This window comes from Rana temporaria, chromosome 3 (genome assembly GCF_905171775.1).
Source record: "Rana temporaria chromosome 3, aRanTem1.1, whole genome shotgun sequence".
NCBI classification, from domain to species: domain Eukaryota; kingdom Metazoa; phylum Chordata; class Amphibia; order Anura; family Ranidae; genus Rana; species Rana temporaria.
Window position 1 is genome coordinate 359,481,494 of NC_053491.1, and position 19,867 is coordinate 359,501,360.

The 19,867-nt window shown below is 46.1% G+C and overlaps 2 protein-coding genes across 4 annotated transcripts in view; one reads left to right on the forward strand and one right to left on the reverse strand.

The window, feature by feature from the left end:
• LOC120932693 (sodium- and chloride-dependent betaine transporter-like) overlaps nt 1-681 on the forward strand; it is a 72,298-nt gene extending 71,617 nt beyond the window's left edge. For both annotated transcript variants that reach the window (XM_040345256.1, XM_040345257.1), the window contains one exon: nt 157-681. In XM_040345256.1, the coding sequence (XP_040201190.1) occupies nt 157-303 (147 nt within the window). In that variant the 3' untranslated portion in view covers nt 304-681. The remainder of the gene's footprint in view (nt 1-156) is intronic.
• A 6,476-nt stretch (nt 682-7,157) lies between these two features.
• The window catches only part of LOC120932694 (sodium- and chloride-dependent GABA transporter 2-like), a 131,038-nt gene continuing 118,328 nt past the window's right edge, over nt 7,158-19,867 (reverse strand). For both annotated transcript variants that reach the window (XM_040345258.1, XM_040345259.1), the window contains exons 9-15: nt 19,790-19,867; nt 15,781-15,893; nt 14,067-14,204; nt 13,020-13,122; nt 9,728-9,828; nt 9,438-9,608; nt 7,158-7,583 (exon numbers count right to left, since the gene is read on the reverse strand). The exon at nt 19,790-19,867 is cut by the window's right edge and continues 47 nt beyond it. In XM_040345258.1, the coding sequence (XP_040201192.1) occupies nt 7,470-7,583; nt 9,438-9,608; nt 9,728-9,828; nt 13,020-13,122; nt 14,067-14,204; nt 15,781-15,893; nt 19,790-19,867 (818 nt within the window). In that variant the 3' untranslated portion in view covers nt 7,158-7,469. The remainder of the gene's footprint in view (nt 7,584-9,437; nt 9,609-9,727; nt 9,829-13,019; nt 13,123-14,066; nt 14,205-15,780; nt 15,894-19,789) is intronic.

Consider the following 19,867-nt stretch of genomic DNA (forward strand, 5'->3'; position numbering starts at 1 on the left):
TAAATGGAGATAATTTCCACTATGTTGTCTCTTTAAACAACTTGTAAAGTCAAATGTTAACGTGTAAACTAAAAATTGTATGTATGTTAAAAAAAACATAGAAACAGCTTAAGAAAATGTACCCTTTTAATGTGACTTGTTTATGAATTTCATCAGAGGCTGCGTAAAGTTGTTTCCCCGGCGGATGATCTTCCACAGCCAAAAGAGCAAACGGAGAAATCGACATCCTGCCAATCCTCATTTGGTTCGAGAATGCGGTCCTCCAGCCTTCCAGACAAACCTCTAGAAGTGACTTCACTGTAACAGTGCTGAATTACGAGGCCTACTGCATACTCTCCAATGTATTATTTCATAAGATCGGCTTGCTGGGCTTTTGGACACATAAAGCCCATGAAATCATGAAGGTTGATGTCCAGGACTGGCAAGATGGCATCTCAATGTTAAGCTAAGTCAGTGTTTATCAACTCCAGTCCTCAAGGCGCCCCAACAGGTCATGTTTTCAGGCTTACCATTATTTTGCACATGGGATTTGATCAGTTTAACTTTAACTACTATTTAACTACTTCCCACCGTCATTCTACAGCGGCAGGTTGGCTCTCCTGCGCGAGAGCCCGTCATACTACGTCGGCTCTTTTGCAGGCTACTAGGGGGGTGCGCGTGCGCCCCCCGCTCGCCCCGACTCCCGTGCGCGTGACCGGTGGGCGCAATCGCCGCCGGGCACACGCGATCGCTCGTTACAGAGCGGGGATCGGGAGCTGTGTGTGTAAACACACAGCTCCCGGTCCTGTCAGCGGGGGAAATGCTGATCCTCTGTTCATACAATGTATGAACAGCGATCAGTGATTTCCCCTAGTGAGGCCACCCCCCCCCACAGTAAGAACACACCCAGGGACATACTTAACCCCTTCCCCGCCCCCTAGTGTTAACCCCTTCACTGCCAGTGGCATTTTTATAGTAATCCAATGCATTTTTATAGCACTGATCGCTATAAAAATGCCAATGGTCCCAAAAATGTGTCAAAATTGTCCGAAGTGTCCGCCATAATGTCGCAGTATCGAAAGAAATCGTTGATCGCCGCCATTACTAGTAAAAAAAAAATATTAATAAAAATGCCATAAAAATACCCCCTTTTTTGTAAACGCTATAACTTTTGCGCAAACCAATCAATAAACGCTTATTGCGATTTTTTTTTTACGAAAAATGGGTAGAAGAATACGTATCGGCCTAAACTGAGGAAAAAAAGATTTTTTATATATTTTTGGGGGATATTTATTATAGCAAAAAGTAAAAAAATATAATTTTTTTTTTCAAAATTGTCGCTCTATTTTTGTTTATAGCGCAAAAACTAAAAACCGCAGATGTAATCAAATACCACCAAAAGAAAGCTCTATTTGTGGGAAAAAAAGGACACAATTTTGTTTGGGAGCCACGTCGCACGACCGTGCAATTGTCAGTTAAAGCGACGCAGTGCCGAATCGCAAAAAGTACTCTGGTCTTTGACCAGCAATATGGTCCAGGGGTTAAGTGGTTAAGGGAAATCCTGAAAACATGAGCTGTTGGGGTGCCTTGAGGACTGCAGTTGAGAAACAGAGCAAAGTGATAAGTCACTTAGTTAGGCAAACCTTTAACATGTCTACCCTTGCCAAGTGCACTGAACTCGTATTTTCAGCTCCCTACAGAAAGTTAAAGCGGATGTGCCACTAAAACAATATATTAAAAGCTAGCAGCTACAAATACTGCAGCTGCTGACTTTTAATATAAGGACACTTACCTGTCCTGGAGTCCAGCGGTGATCACAGCAGAGGATGAGCCGATCGCTCGTCACCCTGCTGCTCCCCCCTCCATCCACGGTGAGGGAACCAGGAAGTGAAGCGCTGCGGCTTCACTGCCCGGTTCCCTACGGCGCATGCGCGAGTCGCGCTGCGCCCGCCGATTGGCTCACACGCTGTGTGCTGGGAGCCGAGTGTTCCCAGCACACAACGGGCGACAGACGGGATGTGACGGAATGCCCGTCTTTCGCCCGTAGCGTGTGGCCGGAAGTGGGTGCAAATACCTGTCTTTAGACAGGTGTCTGCACCCCCCTCCCCCCTGAAAGGTGTCAAATGTGACACCGGAGGGGGGGAGGGTTCCGATCAGCGGGACTCCACTTTAGGGTGGAGGACCGCTTTAAGAACTTGATGGACTTCTGGGAGGACCAATATGTATTTTTCTATGCTTGCAGTTCATTTAAGGACAAGATACGGGAAATGTGCATGTATTGCAGAAATGTACTAAATATGTTTGTTTGCTTTTCCTTAACATAAACTTAAATATTAATCTATAGTGTAGTCACCCAATCAATGATTACACCAATTTACACCAAATAGGGACATTTCGTTAAAGTGATACTAAAATATATATATATTTTTTTGTTTAAAAATAGCAAACATGTTGTACTTACCTGTGCTGTGCAGTGGTTTTGCACAGAGCAGCCCAGATTTTCCTCTTCTCTGGTCCCTCTTCGGCTCTCCTTGCCCCTCTCTTGCCCCTCTCTGCTTTTCAGTGCCCCCACAGCAAGCAGCTTGCTATGGGGGCACCCAAGTTGAGCCACAGTGTCCCTTTAGACAGGCTCCGGCCGCCTCCTCTCTCTCCTCATTGGCTCACTGACTTTGATTGACAACAGCGGAAGCCAATGTTGCCCCGCTGCTGTCTCAGCCAATAACAGCCGAGTCTCTCGTGCAATATCGCTAGATAGAGATCGGCTCAAGTAAGTATTGGGGTGGCTGAGGTGGGCTGCTGCACACAGAAGGTTTTTTTCTATCTTAATGCATAGAATGCATTAAGATAAAAAAAACTTTTGCCTTTACAGTCACTTTAAAGGAATTCTATGATCACAGCATACACTTTTATTTTATAATATCAGTATTGTAATAACAATACATACACTTGTTATTATTACGATAATGTATACAGAAATCTCCTGCGCTCTCAATAAACCCCAAGAAAAAAACAGCAGCTGCTCCTAAATGCACACCCTGTACATCCAATGTAAACAAAATAATCAATGAAGTGCAGCTCTCTCAATAAACTCACCAATAAATTACACTATAAAAGTGACACAGACTAATGCCGCGTACACACGGCCGGAATTTCCGACAACAAATGTTCGATGTGAGCTTTTTTTCACGTTGAGATTCTGACCAGATTTCCTGAAGAGAAACTTGAATGCCTCTTAGGCCCCGTACACACGGCCGAGGAACTCGACGTGCCAAACACGTCGAGTTCCTCGGTGAGTTCAGGGATGAAGCCGCCGAGGAGCTCGGCGGGCCGCCTTCTCCCATAGAACAACGAGAAAATAGAGAACATGTTCTCTATTTTCTCGACGAGTTCCTCGGCGGCTCCATCGGGCCAAAAGTGTACAGATGACAGAGTTTCTCAGCAGAATCCGGGTTTGATCGAGTTTCTCGGTGAATTCTGCCGAGAAACTCTGTCGTGTGTACGAGTCCTGACATACACGAATGGGTATTTTGCAGAGAAAACCGGTCGTGTGTACAAGGCTTAATAGAAATTCATCAGGTGTATGGAGAATCCACTTTCACTGCACCATGTGATTCCATTCCCACAGGAATTGTACTTACCGTATTTTCCGGCGTATAAGACGACCCGGCGTATAAGACGACCCCCTAATTTTCCAGGAAAAATTTTGATTTTGGGATATACTCACTGTATAAGACTACCCCCTTCTTACTGTCTTTCTGGAAGCTGAGGGGGAGCCAGAACCGCTGACAGAAACAGGCTTTTTCAAATCTCACTGTGCCATTACATTACATTCCTCACTGTGCCATTACATTACATGCCCAGACTGTGCCATTACATTACTCACTGTGCCATTACATTACATGCCCAGACTGTGCCATTACATTACATGCCCAGACTGTGCCACTGTGCCATTACATGCCCCCACATTGCCATTGTGCCATTACATGCCCCCACATTGCCATTGTGCCATTACATGCCCCCACATTGCCATCACTTGCCCCTCACATTGCCATTGTGCCATTACATGCCCCCACATTGCCATCACTTGCCCCTCACATTGCCATTGTGCCATTACATGCCCCCACATTGCCATTGTGCCATTACATGCCCCCACATTGCCATCACTTGCCCCCACTGTGCCTGAACTTGTTGCCCCCCCCCCCCCCAGTGCAATAACACTCACTTTTTTCCCCAGCGCTGACAGTGTCCCATGCTGCGATCGGCGATCGTGAATGATTTCAAAGCCGCGCCTTCACTGCAGAGTGTTCTGTGATAGGATGAACAAAAATCTTCCCAGCAGCGCCTCTGTTATGTTTCCCGCCTATCACGGACGTCTTCTCATCTCGTCCGAGGATGAGAAGGCATCTGTGATAGGAGGAACAAAGAACAGAGGCGTTGCTGGGAAGATTTTTGTTCATCCTATCACAGAACACTCTGCAGTGAAGGCGCGGCTTTGAAATCATTCACGATCGCGATCGCAGCATGGGACACTGTCAGCGCTGGGGAAAAAAAGTGAGTACTGAGACTGTACCCGGCGTATAAGACGACCCCCGACTTTGGATGCATTTTTTTGCATCCAGAAAGTCGTCTTATACGCCGGAAAATACGGTACCAGAAATCTATCAAATTCCGCTTTGGATATTTATGCCCAAACATTATCAGGGAATCATCATCCAGGGCATCTCAATTAAATCACCGGGACCATGGATTGCACAACAATATTTGGAAGCACTGCTTTCTCTAAAGGACCTTTTTTTGGAATGGACTTTATGGATTATATTGTATTGTATTAATATAGTGGCTGTTACCATCTTTTATTAAGAATAATTAACCCTCATTTAGATTGAAGTGCCAGACAAGTGACACTGTTTACTTTATTTTACTGTGTTATCAAACATGTTATACTTAGGCCCCTTTCACACTGGGGTGGGAGGTGCGGTGGCGGTATAGCGTCAGAATTGCCACGGGATTCGGTCGATAGCGGTGCAGTATTAACCCCCGCTAGCAGGCGAAAAAGGGTTAATACCGCCCGCAATGATCCTCTGCAGAAGGCGCATAGCGGGCGGTATTACCGCGGTTTCCCATTGTTTTAAATGGGAAGGAGCGGTATACATACCGCTCCTCTTACTGCTTTAAAGATGCCGCTTGCAGGAGATTTTTTTTCTCTCCTGCCAGCGCATCGCCTCAGTGTGAAAGCCCGAGGGCTTTCACATTGAGAATGCTGCCCAGGAGTTTTTCAGGCGATATTTAGGTGCTATTTTTAGCGTTAAACCGCCTGAAAAACTCCTCAGTGTGAAAGGGGCCTTAAGCCCTGTACATACGATCCGAAAATCGTAGGAAAAATGCTGCTTTCTAAACAATGGTACGATAATCGGATCGCTAGTACAGAGCTTTCGAGAGCCGATCAGGACAGTTTATCAGATATTATTCTATCGGACATGCACGGAACTTTTCTTTCGTACAATTGCCAGATCGTACGATTTTCGTTTAATCAGTACAGTTTTTCGAAAAATGCAATACAAATGCATTACAACACATGACATCACTTCCGATTTTTTATTCTGTCGTACGAGAATTTTCGTGACTTTAGTAAACTCATCAGATTCAACGTGAGATTAGAATACAAAAAAAAAACGGACGATCATTCGTCCGATAATCGGACCTCTCTCCTGCCAGGTGCCCCCACAGCAAGCAGCTTACTCTGGGGCACCCAAGCAGGTGCGCTCCCAAGCCACAGCTCTGTGTGTCCATTCACACACGGAGGCGCGGCTTGGCCCCCCTGTCCCCTCCTTCTCCTGATTAGCTCACTGGATGCTCAGGTAAGTACTACGGGGATGGGGGGGCTGCAACACACAGGTTTTTTACCTTCATGCATGGGATGTATGAAGGTAAAAACATTGGGCCAGATTCACAAAAGAGATACGACGGCGTATCTCCTGATACTCCGTCGTATCTCTGAGATACGATTGTCGTATCTATGCGCCTGATTCATAGAATCAGGTTACGCATAGATAGCCCTAAGATCCGACAGGTGTAAGTGACTTACACCGTCGGATCTTAGGCTGCAATTCTAGGCCGGCCGCTAGGTGGCGATTCCATTGCGGTCGGCGTAGAATATGCAAATGACTAGTTACGCCGATTCACGAACGTACGATTTGCCCGTCGCTGTAAATTTACGTCGTTTCCGTAGAGATACGCGGCGTAAAACTAAACCTGCCCTCTAGGTGGTCTAGCCAATGTTAAGTATGGCCGCCGTTCCCGCATCGAAATTTAAAATTTCACGTCGTTTGCGTAAGTCGTTCGTGAATGGCGCTGGACGCCATTTACATTAACGTCGAAACCAATGACGTCCTTGCGACGTCATTTAGCACAATGCACGTCGGGAAATTTTAGGGACGGAGCATGCGCAGTACGTTCGGCGCGGGAACGCGCCTAATTTAAATGGTCCCCGCCCCATTTGAATTAGGCGGGCTTGCGCCGGGCGGATTTATGCTACGCCGCCGCAAGTTTACAGGCAAGTGCTTTGTGAATCAAGCACTTACGCTGAAAACTTGCGGCGGTGTAACGTGAATGGGATACGTTACGCCGCCGATGTGCAACATAAATGTACCTGAATCTGGCCCCATGTTTTTTACCTTCATACATCCCATGCAATTTTTTGGGTTTACATCCACTTTAAGTCTCCTCTGATTAACTTATACACCCATGTTTGAAAATAGCACTTTATACTCTATTGATAATTGATAATAAAAACTACGGGGGGTTATTTACGTAAGGCAAATCCACTTTGCACCACAAGTGCAAACTACAAGCGCAAAGTGCACTTGAAATTGCACTGAATGTGCACTTGGAAGTGCAGTCGCTGTAAATCTGAGGGAGGTACTGTAGATTTGAAATTAAGCACTTTGCACTTGTAGTTTTCACTTGTAGTGCAAAGTGTATTTGCCTTTCGTAAATAATCCCCCTATGTCTCAGTTGAAATATCACAAAACAAAAAACACTTGTTTTTGGTGATGACTGTAAAATAAAAATGATTACACTTTGTAATACAATGCTATGGAAAGCAGACATAGGCCATGTGACAAACTCCAAGGGGGACTTTTCCACAGAATCGGGGAAGGAAAGTTTTGACACATAACAAACTGTAAATCATGGCTTTTATTAATGGAATGCATAAAGTTCTAAAAAAAAACTGTGCGTTTCACGAGACTGTTTCAAACTGCGCAAATGTCCTCAAGATGTGGAGCATATGCAGGAGAAAACACAGCTGTGTAGACAGTCCATCCCAGCATTTGTGCAGATGTGTGTGTTTACTCAACCGTTGACGTCATTCGTGAATGCATGTAGATGTGACCCTCGCCGTAAGCATGTATACTGTTGTCACTTTGCCCAGAAAAACACATCTGTCCTGCACACGCCATGTACTGCGCACACACACATACAGCCTTGTCCTAGCACAGAGACTCTTCCAGTGGAGATACGGCTGTTGCTTGGGTCTGTCGATCTCGATCTCTTAGCTGCTTCTGTGGCAGGTCGGGGTCTGGGCAGGTTAGCTGACGGAATCTCTGGATGGAGAAAAGTTTAAAAACTGATCAGGTTTGCATAGAAAGCATTAAAACAAAGGGCTGACGAGTGGTGTACTGAGGAGGTCAAACCTCTTGACAAAGTACCTTTCCAGCGGCAGGAGTGTGCAGGGGGAAAATGCCACCCAGGGCAGTTATTTGTGCTGTTTTCCACAGCAAAGATGGCTGTCTTGGGTAGTAGTGTTGCAAGTGTATGTGTACACCCACACACCCATAAGTAATCAACTCAGTGATGCTAAAGAGTTCAAGCTCTGCATCACAGAGAAGAGTTTCCCTCCCTCCCGGCTGCTGGCCGCACTGTGCTCTGTGACACTGAATCTGCACTTTTAGGGGTCTCCATGTCACTGAATAGGCTTGGCTGCTGAGTTTGCTTGTGTAACCGGCATACTGGCCAGGCAGGCAGCTTAAAAATGCAGAATCTGATTTTACTAGACTCAGGCAGGGCCGGCCTTTGGGGTGTGCGAGCTGTGCGGCCGCACAGGGCGCCATTGGCAACAGGGGCGCCATGCAGCCATCAGAGCTCGCAGAATGTGAGTCGCAGTCAGTTACTCACATGATCATCACAGGAGTCCTCCTCCTAGGAGTCACAGCAGCAGGCGCTGCCAGGTCCCCCCTGCCCTGAAATTGGGTGAAGAGCAACGCATCAGCTGCGGCACCTGAAAAAAAAATGGCTGCTGACGACCCCGACAGGCACACTGCGAATGCATGCATCTAATTTTTCAGATAAAAAGAAAAAGTATTTACTTTTTATAGCCAGCCTGCACACAGAAGGGGAGGAGGATATAAGGGACTTTACATAATAAAAAAATAAAAAAGAGGTAAAATCCAATAAAATAATATATAAAAATAACATGTTTACTACATAATTGCATTGGTAATGGCAATTACATACATGTGTATGTTTAGGTGACCAGGGGAAGATGGGGGGGGCGCCACAGGATTAGCTCGCACAGGGCGCCTAAACACCTAAGGCCGGCCCTGGACTCAGGGTTACTTGGGCTGCACTGAGAAAAGAGAACCAGGTATTGACACTCCAGCCTCGGTGCCTGACCCATCATGCCTCATTCAGTGCCCCCTCAAAATAGCCTCATGGGCAGCAAAGCCCTGTCTGTTGTATATAACTATCTATTGCTTCTGAGTGGCTTACTTGTTTTATTTTTTTAGAGAGAAATTGAGACATTTTGGCAAAGTTCATTATTTAAGTGGAAATGCATTGGAACCAATATGGAAGGTGTAACCGCTGAACATTGTTACAGTGTAGAGATATTGCCACCTGTGGACCCTTTAGAATACAACATTTTTCAGGAGTGATGATTTCCTGAACACCTGCAGAGCTCTGTGAGCCCTCCTGTAGTGACAAAAGGTTGGGCAGGTGTAGTCATTGAATGCAATGGGAGACCAGAAATGGGCACATAGGAAGTGGTGATTTTCAAATCTTCAGAAGGTGATTTTTCTTATTACAGCAGTGTTCAACAGAGGTGAATATTTATGTTCTTTGCTGGGGGTGCGTTAATGGAGTGCATGTATTATGTGACACAGATATGAGAAACTCCAGCTAGATATTCTTGTAGATGTAGTTCTATAGACGTTAGAGAAATAGCATTGTGCGGCATGCTGGGACTTCACTTCACAGAGGGCTGCTGGGCAAACTAGTCTACTGCCTCTCCAGAGCCCCAGTAGCCAGAATGGAAATGGGTTCGGGAAGCTGAAATGCAGTGCATATGGGGGCCCTGCTTTATATTTTCCTGCTGAAACCTGTTGAGACCATAGCATAGTGAAATAAACTATTTTCTGCTCATCAATATATATAAATATAATATATTGTAGCTAACTTACCTGTGCCAATGGACCTTTAATGGTTGAGACTTTATAGCAAACCCACAATGGGGTGCAAACCATGGAGGCAATTGCCAAAAGCCAGCCAACAGCATCCCCCCACCATGGGTACGTGTAGCGCTTGTTATACTGTAATGGAGTGTACTTCACCAGGGAGAAGATGAATGTGGCCTGGAATAAGGTAAAGATATAAAAATGTGTAAGCTGGTATTCTCTAAATCTTTGTTCACAACTAGTACTTAATTAAACTGTGGTACCCACCCCCTACATCATAACTACCTCCCTCTCACCAGGCAAACAGCAGGAGTAACAAACATCCAGCAGTACTTAATGAGGGGCAGAGGCCGGTACCCAATCATGTGCTCCACATTGTCATAGAAGTTATCTGCACCTGTATAGAAATAGATAAGATAGATTAGACAGACAGACAGATAAATACAAATTTCATAAAGGAACATGTATTATTTTATCATAAATATTATATTGTATCTAAATATATTGTTAGCATAAAGCCAGAGAGAAAAAGGGATAAGTATGTAAGTAGGGTCTTGTAAGGTCCCTTGTTTGGCTAGAGCTAGTGGGTGGAGTATGGGATCAATATATAACATAGTATGGAAGGAGTCTAATGCCCTGTACACACAATCGGAATTTCCGATGGGATAAAATCCGATGGAATTTTCCGTTTGAATACTGTTCAAGCTGTCTTGTATACACACTGTCAGACCAAATTCCAACCGTCCAAAACGCGGTGACGTAAACACTACGATGAGCCCAGAAAAATGAAGTTCAATACTTCCGAGCATGCGTTGACTTGATTTTGAGCACGCGTGTTTTTTTCTCCGTAGGAGTTCCACACAGACGATCGGAATTTCTGATAGGATTTTTTTCCATCGGAAAAAAATAAAACATGGTCTATTTCTAAACTCCAACGGAAAAAAGTCTGAGGCCCATACACGGTCGGAATATCCGATGAAAAAAATGTTAATCGGAAATTCCGATCGTGAGTACAAGGCATTAGGCAGAAGAGCAATAACAACAGGCTACCCCTGATATATGCCATGTAGGTCTGTAGCCTGGGAAGGAGTGTACCCTTTGGGGTAGGACGTAGGGATTCTGACGCAGAATTTACTAGTGGAGGACCTACATTGCGGAGGTGGGAGAGGTGGCCTGACATTTGGTGTTCCAGTACATGCATTGGATATTGAAAAGTGCACTGAATTTGAATCCATGGAGTTGGAGAATGTGATGTTAAGATCCTAAATATGCTGCTAGTATAGAAAAATCATTAAAGTGCTACCGTGTGGACATTATCGGTGGTGGGCCTCAGGCCAGGCAAATGTGAGTAGCTAAGATGGCGGAAACTCTCCCTATACAGGTGTGTGTCCCATAAGTCCTCTATGAGCATGAAGCTAGGAGGAGCCCCTGGCTGGCTTGGCAGGAGCCAGAAGAAACTCAGGGAGGCTTTTAGATAGATAGATAGATAGATAGATAGATAAAATGTAGGTGTAACCAGGGCCGATCCTAGGGTCATATGCGCCTGGGTGCAGAAATATTTCTGGCGCCCCTACAAGGGCGTGGTCACCTTACTAACCCCTCCCCCTTTGCAATTGTTTCTATGGCAACGACTCAAACACAGAGATGCTCCCCTAAGGAGTCATTGTTACCCTGGGATCCTCCCATGATCTCTTAACAATAAACAAAATACAGGAAGAGAAGCAGAGTACTCTAATTGAACCTGGAGGGGGGTCTCTCTAATGGACACAGAGAGGGCTTCTGTTAGAGAGTCTGTTTAGAAAGAGCCCCCAGACATACTACAGGAGATGGTCAGAGACTGCAGACATAGAACAGGAGATGATCAGGGACTGCAGACATGGTACAAGAGATCAATGCAGCCTCACCAGTGCCCACCAAATGCAGCCTACCATTGCTCACCAATTGGGCTGAGAGAGAGGGTAGTGGACAAAGAGAGGGGCTGAGAGAGAGAGGGTAGTGGACAAAGAGAGGGGCTGAGAGAGAGAGGGTAGTGGACAAATAGAGGGGCTGAGAGAGAGAGGGTAGTGGACAAAGAGAGGGGCTGAGAGAGGGTAGTGGACAGAGAGAGGGGGCTTTAAATGTCAAGTTGGAGAAGTACCTTCTTACATTGGTGGCCAAGTAAAGGCATGCTCTTTAACATTATTGCCCAGTATGGTGTCCTCTTACATAAGTGGTTAGCTGGCGAGGTCCCCCCTTTACATTGGTGTTTAGTGCAGTGTTCTGTTACATTGACGATCAGTGGTAGAGGTGTCCTCGGTAAGTGGTGTTAGTCCTGAAGTTATGAAGAGACTCTAAGGCAGGAAATCAATTAGCAACTGTTCACTGCTCAAGGAGACTAGAAAAAGTGCCAAAGGAACCCTAGAGTTCTGACCTGACCTATCACAGACTGACCCGACCCATCACAGACTGACCCGACCCATCACAGACTGACCCGACCCATCACAGACTGACCCGACCCCTCACAGACTGACCCGACCCATCACATACTGACCCGACCCATCACAGACTGATGCGACCCATCACAGACTGATCCGACCCATCACAGACTGACCCGACCCATCACAGACTGACCCGACCCATCACAGACTGACCCGACCCATCACAGACTGACCCGACCCATCACAGACTGATCCGACCCATCACAGACTGATCCGACCCATATACCCCCATATCGCAGACTGACTCCCCCCATATCGCAGACTGACTCCCCCCATATCGCAGACTGACTCCCCCCATATCTCAGACTGACCCTCCCTTCATCGCAGACTGACTCCCACCATATCTCAGACTGACCCCCCCATCGCAGACCGACCCCCCCCTCATCACAGACTGACTCCCACCATAATCGCAGACTGACCCCCACCCATCTCAGGCTGACTCCCCCTGCCATCGCAGTCCTCTCTCATTATCAAACCCTTATCCTGCAAAGCACAGCCCCCCTCCCCACAGAAAACCTACCTTACTCACAGGACATGAAGCGTGGCCGCTCAGGACAATGGGCGGGACTTTTCCCATTAAAAGTGAGTGATTTATTGCTGGGACTGCCCCGCTGCCTAGCAACCAATCACCCACTTTTTAACTTAAAAAGTCCCGCCCATTGTCCAGCGCGGTCGTGTAGGCAGTGTGGGGAGGGGACAGTCAGTGTACACAAATGAGAGAAGGTATAGATCTGCCGCGCCAGGCACGCCTGCTATGCTGTTGTGTATATAGCGGCAGCGGGCGCGACAGGCAGGCGAGAGAGGACACACAGGCGAGGCTGCGGGCGCTTAGTGACGCCCGGAGCCCTGAACGATACAGCAGCTGCTGCTGCGGGAAAGCACAGTGCCGACTTGATGGTGTCACTTGATGCTCCTGACACTTTGGTGCCCCCTCCCCTCTGGCGCCTGGGTGCAGAGCACCCGTTGCACCCCGTCTGGGATCGGCCCTGGGTGTAACCAAGCAAATCATTAAATTAAAGCTTTTTTTAATAAGTCCTTAGAGGGCACGTAGCATTAAACAGCAGAGATAAGGCTATAATATACCTACTATATACTATGATAACACACTCACCATAGATCCAAGCAATACACAGAGTCTCGAAGATAGCTACAAACAGCAGACACATCCCACTGGCTGCATAATAGTCAAAGAGCAGGAAGACATACATGCCACCCTACAAAGGAAAAGGTGACAGTAAGGTCAAAAAATTATGGTGATGTACTTGTCACTGGAAAGAATAAAGGTTGGATAATGGTTTGAATACTCTGTACTGGTACAAGGGGATGCCAGAGATTCTACTTGCAACATATCTGACATAAGGAAATATGGGCAATTTTGACATAAGAAGTTGCTTTTTATATTTGGTCGTATATGGTTAGGTTTTAGATTCACCCACGCTTCTCCGATCATATTAAAGGTTTGACTCTAGGCAACAGGTTTTCAATATACTAATTTTTGTAATTTGGAACTTTCAAATAAAAAGGTAAACAATGTTCACAAATTTTGTTGGTGGTAATAAATGACTCAGGCCGCTTACACACGACCATTTTTAATGGTCTAGAAAAAAACAACACTTTTTTCAACCCGATTCTTGTTAAGCCTGCCTTGCATACACACAATTGTGAAAAAAAAAAAGCTCTAGCAAAGCGCGGTGACGTACAACACGTACGACGGCACTATAAAGGGGAAGTACCATTCGGATGGCGCCACCCTTGGGGCTGCTTTTGCTGATTTTGTGTTAGTAAAAGTTTGGTGAGAGACTTTTCAGTCTGTTACAGCGTGATGAATGTGCTATCTTCATTACGAACGCTAGTTTTACCAGAACGAGCGCTCCCATCTCATAACTTGCTTCTGAGCATGCACGTTTTTTTCACGTCGTTAAAGCCCACACACGACCACTTTTTACGACGTTAAAAACGACAACGTGAAAAACTATGAGAAAATTTAGAGCATGTTCTAAATTTGTAATGCCCATTTTTAACGTTGCGAAAAATGCTCTGGAGCCCACACACAATCGTTTTTAATGACATAAAAAAATAAAAAATCATAACAATAATGCATAACTCTACTTTAAATTCCAATCCTTACTATATCACCTAATCACCCCATCCCTCATACCTCAGTTAGCATCACTAGTCCAATGAGGAAGGAGAAAATGCAGACCACCAGGATCAGTAGCTCCCGTCGATTCTTCTTGCGGAATGTGCTGGGATACATATCTACCAAGGAGGTCACTAGGCTCTCTACACACACAAACTAAGCCAGGAAGAACAAAAACAGAAAACAGACTCAGTTTCAGTGAACAAATGGTAACAATGAGGCAAAAGACAATGGCAGACGTACCATTTGCACAGACTGTGTAGCTGCACAAGGGCCCTCTGGGAGCCCATATTTACTAGATGTAGGTGCTGGTACCCCTCCCTCTCTCACTTAGACCTGGACGATGTCACATTTAAGGCAGGTAATAATTAGAAGGAGGCCGTCATTGAGATGCCGATGCGCGTGCCTGGCGGCCGCGATGTCCGCCAGGTGCCCACGATCGGCCGTTACACAGCCAAGGACATGGATCTCTGTGTGTAAACACAGAGATCCACGTCCTGTCAGGGAGAGGAGACCGATGGTGTGTCCCTTGTAAATAGGGACACAGAGCGGTCACCTCCCCCAGTAAGAATCACTCCCAGGGAATACATTTAACCCCTTCCTCGCAACCTAGTGTTAACCCCTTCCCTTCCAGTCACATTTATAGAGTAATCAGTGCATATTTTTAGCACTGTTCGCTGTATAAATGTGAATGGTCCCAAAAATGTGTCAAAAGTGTCTGATGTGTCCGCCACAATATCGCAGTCCTGACAAAAATCGCAGATAACCGCCAATACTAGTAAACAAATTAAAATAAAAAAAATGTCATAAGTCTATCCCCTATTTTGTAGCCGCTATAACTTTTGCTCAAACTAATCAATATACGCTTTTTGCGATAATTTTTTACCAAAAATATGTAGAACAATTTGTATAGGTCTAAACTGAGGGAAAAAAAATATAAAAAAAGTATAGCAAAAAGTAAAAAATATTGTGGTTTTTTTTCAAAATTGACGCTATTTTTTTGTTTATAGCGCAAAAAATAAAAACCGCAGAGGGGATTAAATACCACTAAAAGAAAGCTCTATTTGTGGGAAAAAAAGGATGTCAATTTTGTTTGGGAGGCACGTCGCACGACCGCGCAATTTTCATTCAAAGCGTGACAGTGCCGAAAGCTGAAACTTCGTCTGTGCAGGAAGGGGGTATATAAGCCCGGTAAGCAAGTAGTTAATTACACAGGTTCTGTGGCTGATAAAGGTGGTAATTAAACTCACTTGGTGCCTTATCTGAAATAAATTAGCCTCAGAACATGTGTAATTCATATGTGTTCGGGTTTAAAAGGATAAGGTGGCAACCCTATGTCAGGGGCACAGACAACAATAAAACCCTGACAAATGTTCTAATCCCTCTCCACTCTATCCAAAATAAAACATAGAAGTTTTGCCTTTAGTTATACTCTAAATGGCGGTTTTGGATTTCCTATAATGAAGGATAATAATTTGGGAATTCAGCACTAAGTGAGTGGCGCCTTCATTATATATTTGTAGGAGGGATACGGTATCCAGCAATGGTTTATTGCTGGATAATTTTACGTATTAAGTCTGTGAAAGGTCTAAGAAATGGGAAAGCAAATGACCCAGCAATGTCTAACCCTAACTGAGATTCCCTAATTACCATCTGTCATTTCAGGTAGGTGACACAGCCCCCCCCCAGGGTATGTGACAGTTTATAAGGAGAACAGTGGATCGTCACTTACCTGGCTATCCAGGCCCAGCAGAACGACCATGATAAAGAAAAAACAGGCCCACAGTGGAGAGAATGGCATCATGGAGACAGCTCGCGGGTAAGCAATGAATGCCAGTCCTGGGCCTGCAGACCAAGGACATATTTACTTTGTTATAGTGCTTCCAAATTAGAGACCATAGTTTTCCCAGTTAGTTTTCTGCCCTAAACCTGAAGTAGAGTGTTAACTTCTCTACCAAGTAACATGCAGTGCCTTGAAATTTTCCACATTTTGTCATGTTACAACCAAAAACGGAAATGTATTTTATTGGGATTTTATGTATTAGACCAGGGGTGTACAAACTTTTTGCAAAGAGGGCCAGATTTGATGAAGTGAACATGCTTTAGGGCCGACCATTTTGCCTTACATTCATGGCTTTCAAGTACTGAGCTACTAGCCAGGCCTTAAGGCGTACTCGCCACCAGTTGCCCCGCCCAACCCCTACCATGTCCCGCCCCCTAATCCCACCCCTAGACACACCCTCATAAATCTCATGAAATTACACTAAAATGTTTTATGCAGAATTAGGTTATAAAAATAAATATTAACAACAACTTTATCCGTGCCCAAAAATGCAGCCTGCCCATGTATACCAATGCAGCATGTGTCCCCAGTGCAGCAAAATGTCCCCAGTGCAGCAAAATGTCCCCATTTTGCAGCCAGAGTCCCCACATTGCAGCCAGAGTTCCCCCACTTTGCAGCCAGAGTTCCCCCACATTACAGCCAAAATTCCTCCACATTGCAGCCAGAGTTCCCCCACATTACAGCCAGAGTTCCCCCACATTGTAGCCTACCTGTGCTGGGTAGGAGAGGAGCCGCCGCCATCTGGTTGTTTAAACCGCGGGGAACATAACAGCTTTCAATTCAATAGCTGTGTTCCCGGCCGCGAGTGTCATATACAGCCCCTCCCCCTTGTCCGGGAAACTTTGATAGACAGATCACCCATCCAATCCTGGGATGGGTGATCTGTCTATCAAAGTGCCCGGACAAGGGGGAGGGGCTGTATATGACGGCGGGTGGCAGGGAACACAGCTATTGAATTGAAAGCTGTAGTGTTCCCCGTGCTCTGAACAACCAGACGGCGGCGACGACAGCAGCGGCAGCCGCGACTCTCCTCTCCTTGATCGCCCCCCTGCTCCCAGGCAGCCCACACTCGCCAGCCCTCAAAATTTACTCGCAAAATGCGAGTGTAAATTTAGAGGGCTGCTTTAAACCATTAAAATTTGGTCTAAGTGTGTTCGTCCGAGCACCAATACACTGCCCAACAAGAATTCTCTTGCCTTTGTGGCTGTATGGTGAAGAGATGAGCTTGGGCGTGTTATTTGTATATACTGTATTTATTGGCTTAAAACACGCACCTTGGGCCAGATCCACAAAGAGAGTACTACTGATACGCCGGCGTACTTTCAAATTTCCTGCGTCGTATCTTTGGTTTGAATCCTCAAACCAAGATACGACGGCATTTGGGTTAGATCCGACAGGCGTATGGCTTTGTAAGCATTCGGATCTTAGATGCAATACTTCGGCGTCCGCTGGGTGGAGTTCTCGTCGTTTTCCACGTCGAGTATGCAAATTAGCTATTTCCGACGATCCACGAACGTACGCACGGCTGTCGCATTCTCTTACGTTGTCTCTAGTCGGGTTTTTCCGGCGTATAGTTAAAGCTGCTGTTTTGTGGCGTATAGTTAGACTTGCCATGTTAAGTATGGCCATCGTTCCCGCGTTTCATTTGAATTTTTAATTTTTTTTGCGTAAGTCGTCTGTGAATCGGGATGGACGTTATTCACGTCTATGTTAAAAAAAACGACGTCCCTGCGACGTCATTTAGCGCAATGCACCGCGGGAAATTTAGGGACGGCGCATGCGCAGTTTATTTGGCGCGGGGACACGCTTCATTTAAATGAAACACGCCCCCTAATCGCCAATTTGAATTATGCGCCGTTACGCCGCCAGAGATAGACTACGCCGTCGTAACTTACGGCGCAAAATCTTTAAGGATTCGAACTAAAGCCAGGTAAGGTACGGCGGCGTAGCGTATCTCTGATACGATGCGCGGGTGCAGATCTCTGTGGATCTGCCCCCTTTACTTTAAAAAGGAAGTTTCAGGAAGAAATCTCAAATGTTAAATAAAGAACTGTGAAGCAAAATAAGGATCAGTGCCCATCTGCAGCCTCACTAGTGCCATGAATGCAGCACCCACCATAGTGCCATGAATGCAGCACCCACTGTATTGCCATGAATGCAGCACCCATTGTATTGCCATGAATGCAGCACCCATCGTATTGCCATGAATGCAGCACCCACATTGACATGAATGCAGACTCACCATTGCCGTCAGTGCAGCCTGATTCATGTCCTTTTGCAGCCTTGGAGGAGACAGGAAGGGGGCGGGACGAGCACCAACAGACAATCAGGAGAAACTCCTGTTTTCTCGGCTGCCTCTTTAATTGAAAGTCCCGTCTCCTGTGATGGACAGAACAGTTGTCCAATGGCAGCGCAGGAGACGGGACTTTCCTTTTTCAGGATGCCTTGTAAACAGGAAATACTCCTGTATTCTGTACGGCACTCGTTTCGTCCCCTCCAAGGCAGCCAGCATTTATATCTTTTGTGGCCCCTGGTGCACAGGGATTCGTTGGGGGCCACAAAAGATATATATGTCAAAATTACCAGGCGGGCCATCCGAAACCGGAAAGTGGGCCGCGATTGGCCCACAGGCCGGACTTTGGACATGCCTGTAATAGACCAACACAAAGTCGCACATAATTGTTATGTGGAAGGAAAATGATAAATGGTTTTCAATTTTTTTTACAAATAAATATGTGAAAAGTGTGGGGTGCTTTTGTATTCAGCCCCCCTGAGTCAATACTTTGTAGAACCACCTTTTCCTGCAACTATAGATGAAGTCTTTTTGGGGATGTCTCTACCAGCTTTGTACATCTAGAAAGTGACATTTTTGCCCATTCTTCTTTGTAAAATAGCTCAAGTTCTGTCAGATTGAATGGAGAGCGTCTGTGAACAACAATTTGTCTTTGCACAGATTCGTAATTGGATTTAGGTCTGGACTTTGACTGGGCCATTCTAACACATGAATATGCTTTGATCTAAACCATTTGATTGTAGCTCTGGCTGTATGTTTACGGTCGTGGTCAGGCCCGTATTGGCCATAGGGCAAACCGGGCATTTGCCCGGTGGGCCGCGGCCGTCAGGACCACCAGGCTGCTCTTTGTGCCCGTGCGGCTCATGAAGCCTCTCCGCGGCCAGTTAAGCTCAGCCATCGGTGCCACAGGGAGGAGCTAGATGAGACGACTTTTGCCTCTTTGCTGCCATATCAGTCGTTGGAGCCGGGGGGCGTGACTGTAAAGGGGGAGGAGCCAGATCAGACACCTTGTTCTGGTGTTCTCCACCTCCCCCCATGCTCTCTGTCGCCCCCCCACTGCTCTCTACTTCCCCCATGCTCTTTGATGCCCCCCCCCAGTGCTTTCCACCTCCCACCATGCTCTCTGCCACCTCGTGTTCTCCACCTCCCCTCATGCTTGCTGCCGCCCCCCGGTGCTCTCCACCCCCCCTCCAGTGCTCTCCACCTCCCCCCATGCTCTCTGCCATCCCCCAGTGCTCTCCACCTCCCCCATTCTTGCCTGTATATTTCTGTTACTAGGCAGATTTGCTAATCTGCCTAGTTCCTGGACCGCGAAGGGTCTTCTGTCCTTCCTAACCTGAGTGGCCTCCTGGGAAATGAGTGTCATCATTTCCCAGGAGTCTGTGCGCTTTACTTTGTCAAAAAATCTGTGAGCGCCGTTCTACTGCACAGGAACTGGGCTTCACATGCCCACAGCTATGATGGAAACGGCCACAAAATCGCAGAGAGGATATCAGGTAAGTGTTTGCACTGATTTCTGTAACAATTGAGCATTTATCAATATGTTTTAGGGAATATTCACTGTAATTAATTTTATATTGCCAAGCAGTAAGTTGGAATACTCACCAGACTCCGCCACCTCAGATATTGGCACCCCTTGCTCTTGTGACATGAAACCCAAAATGGAGAAGATAGCAAAACCTG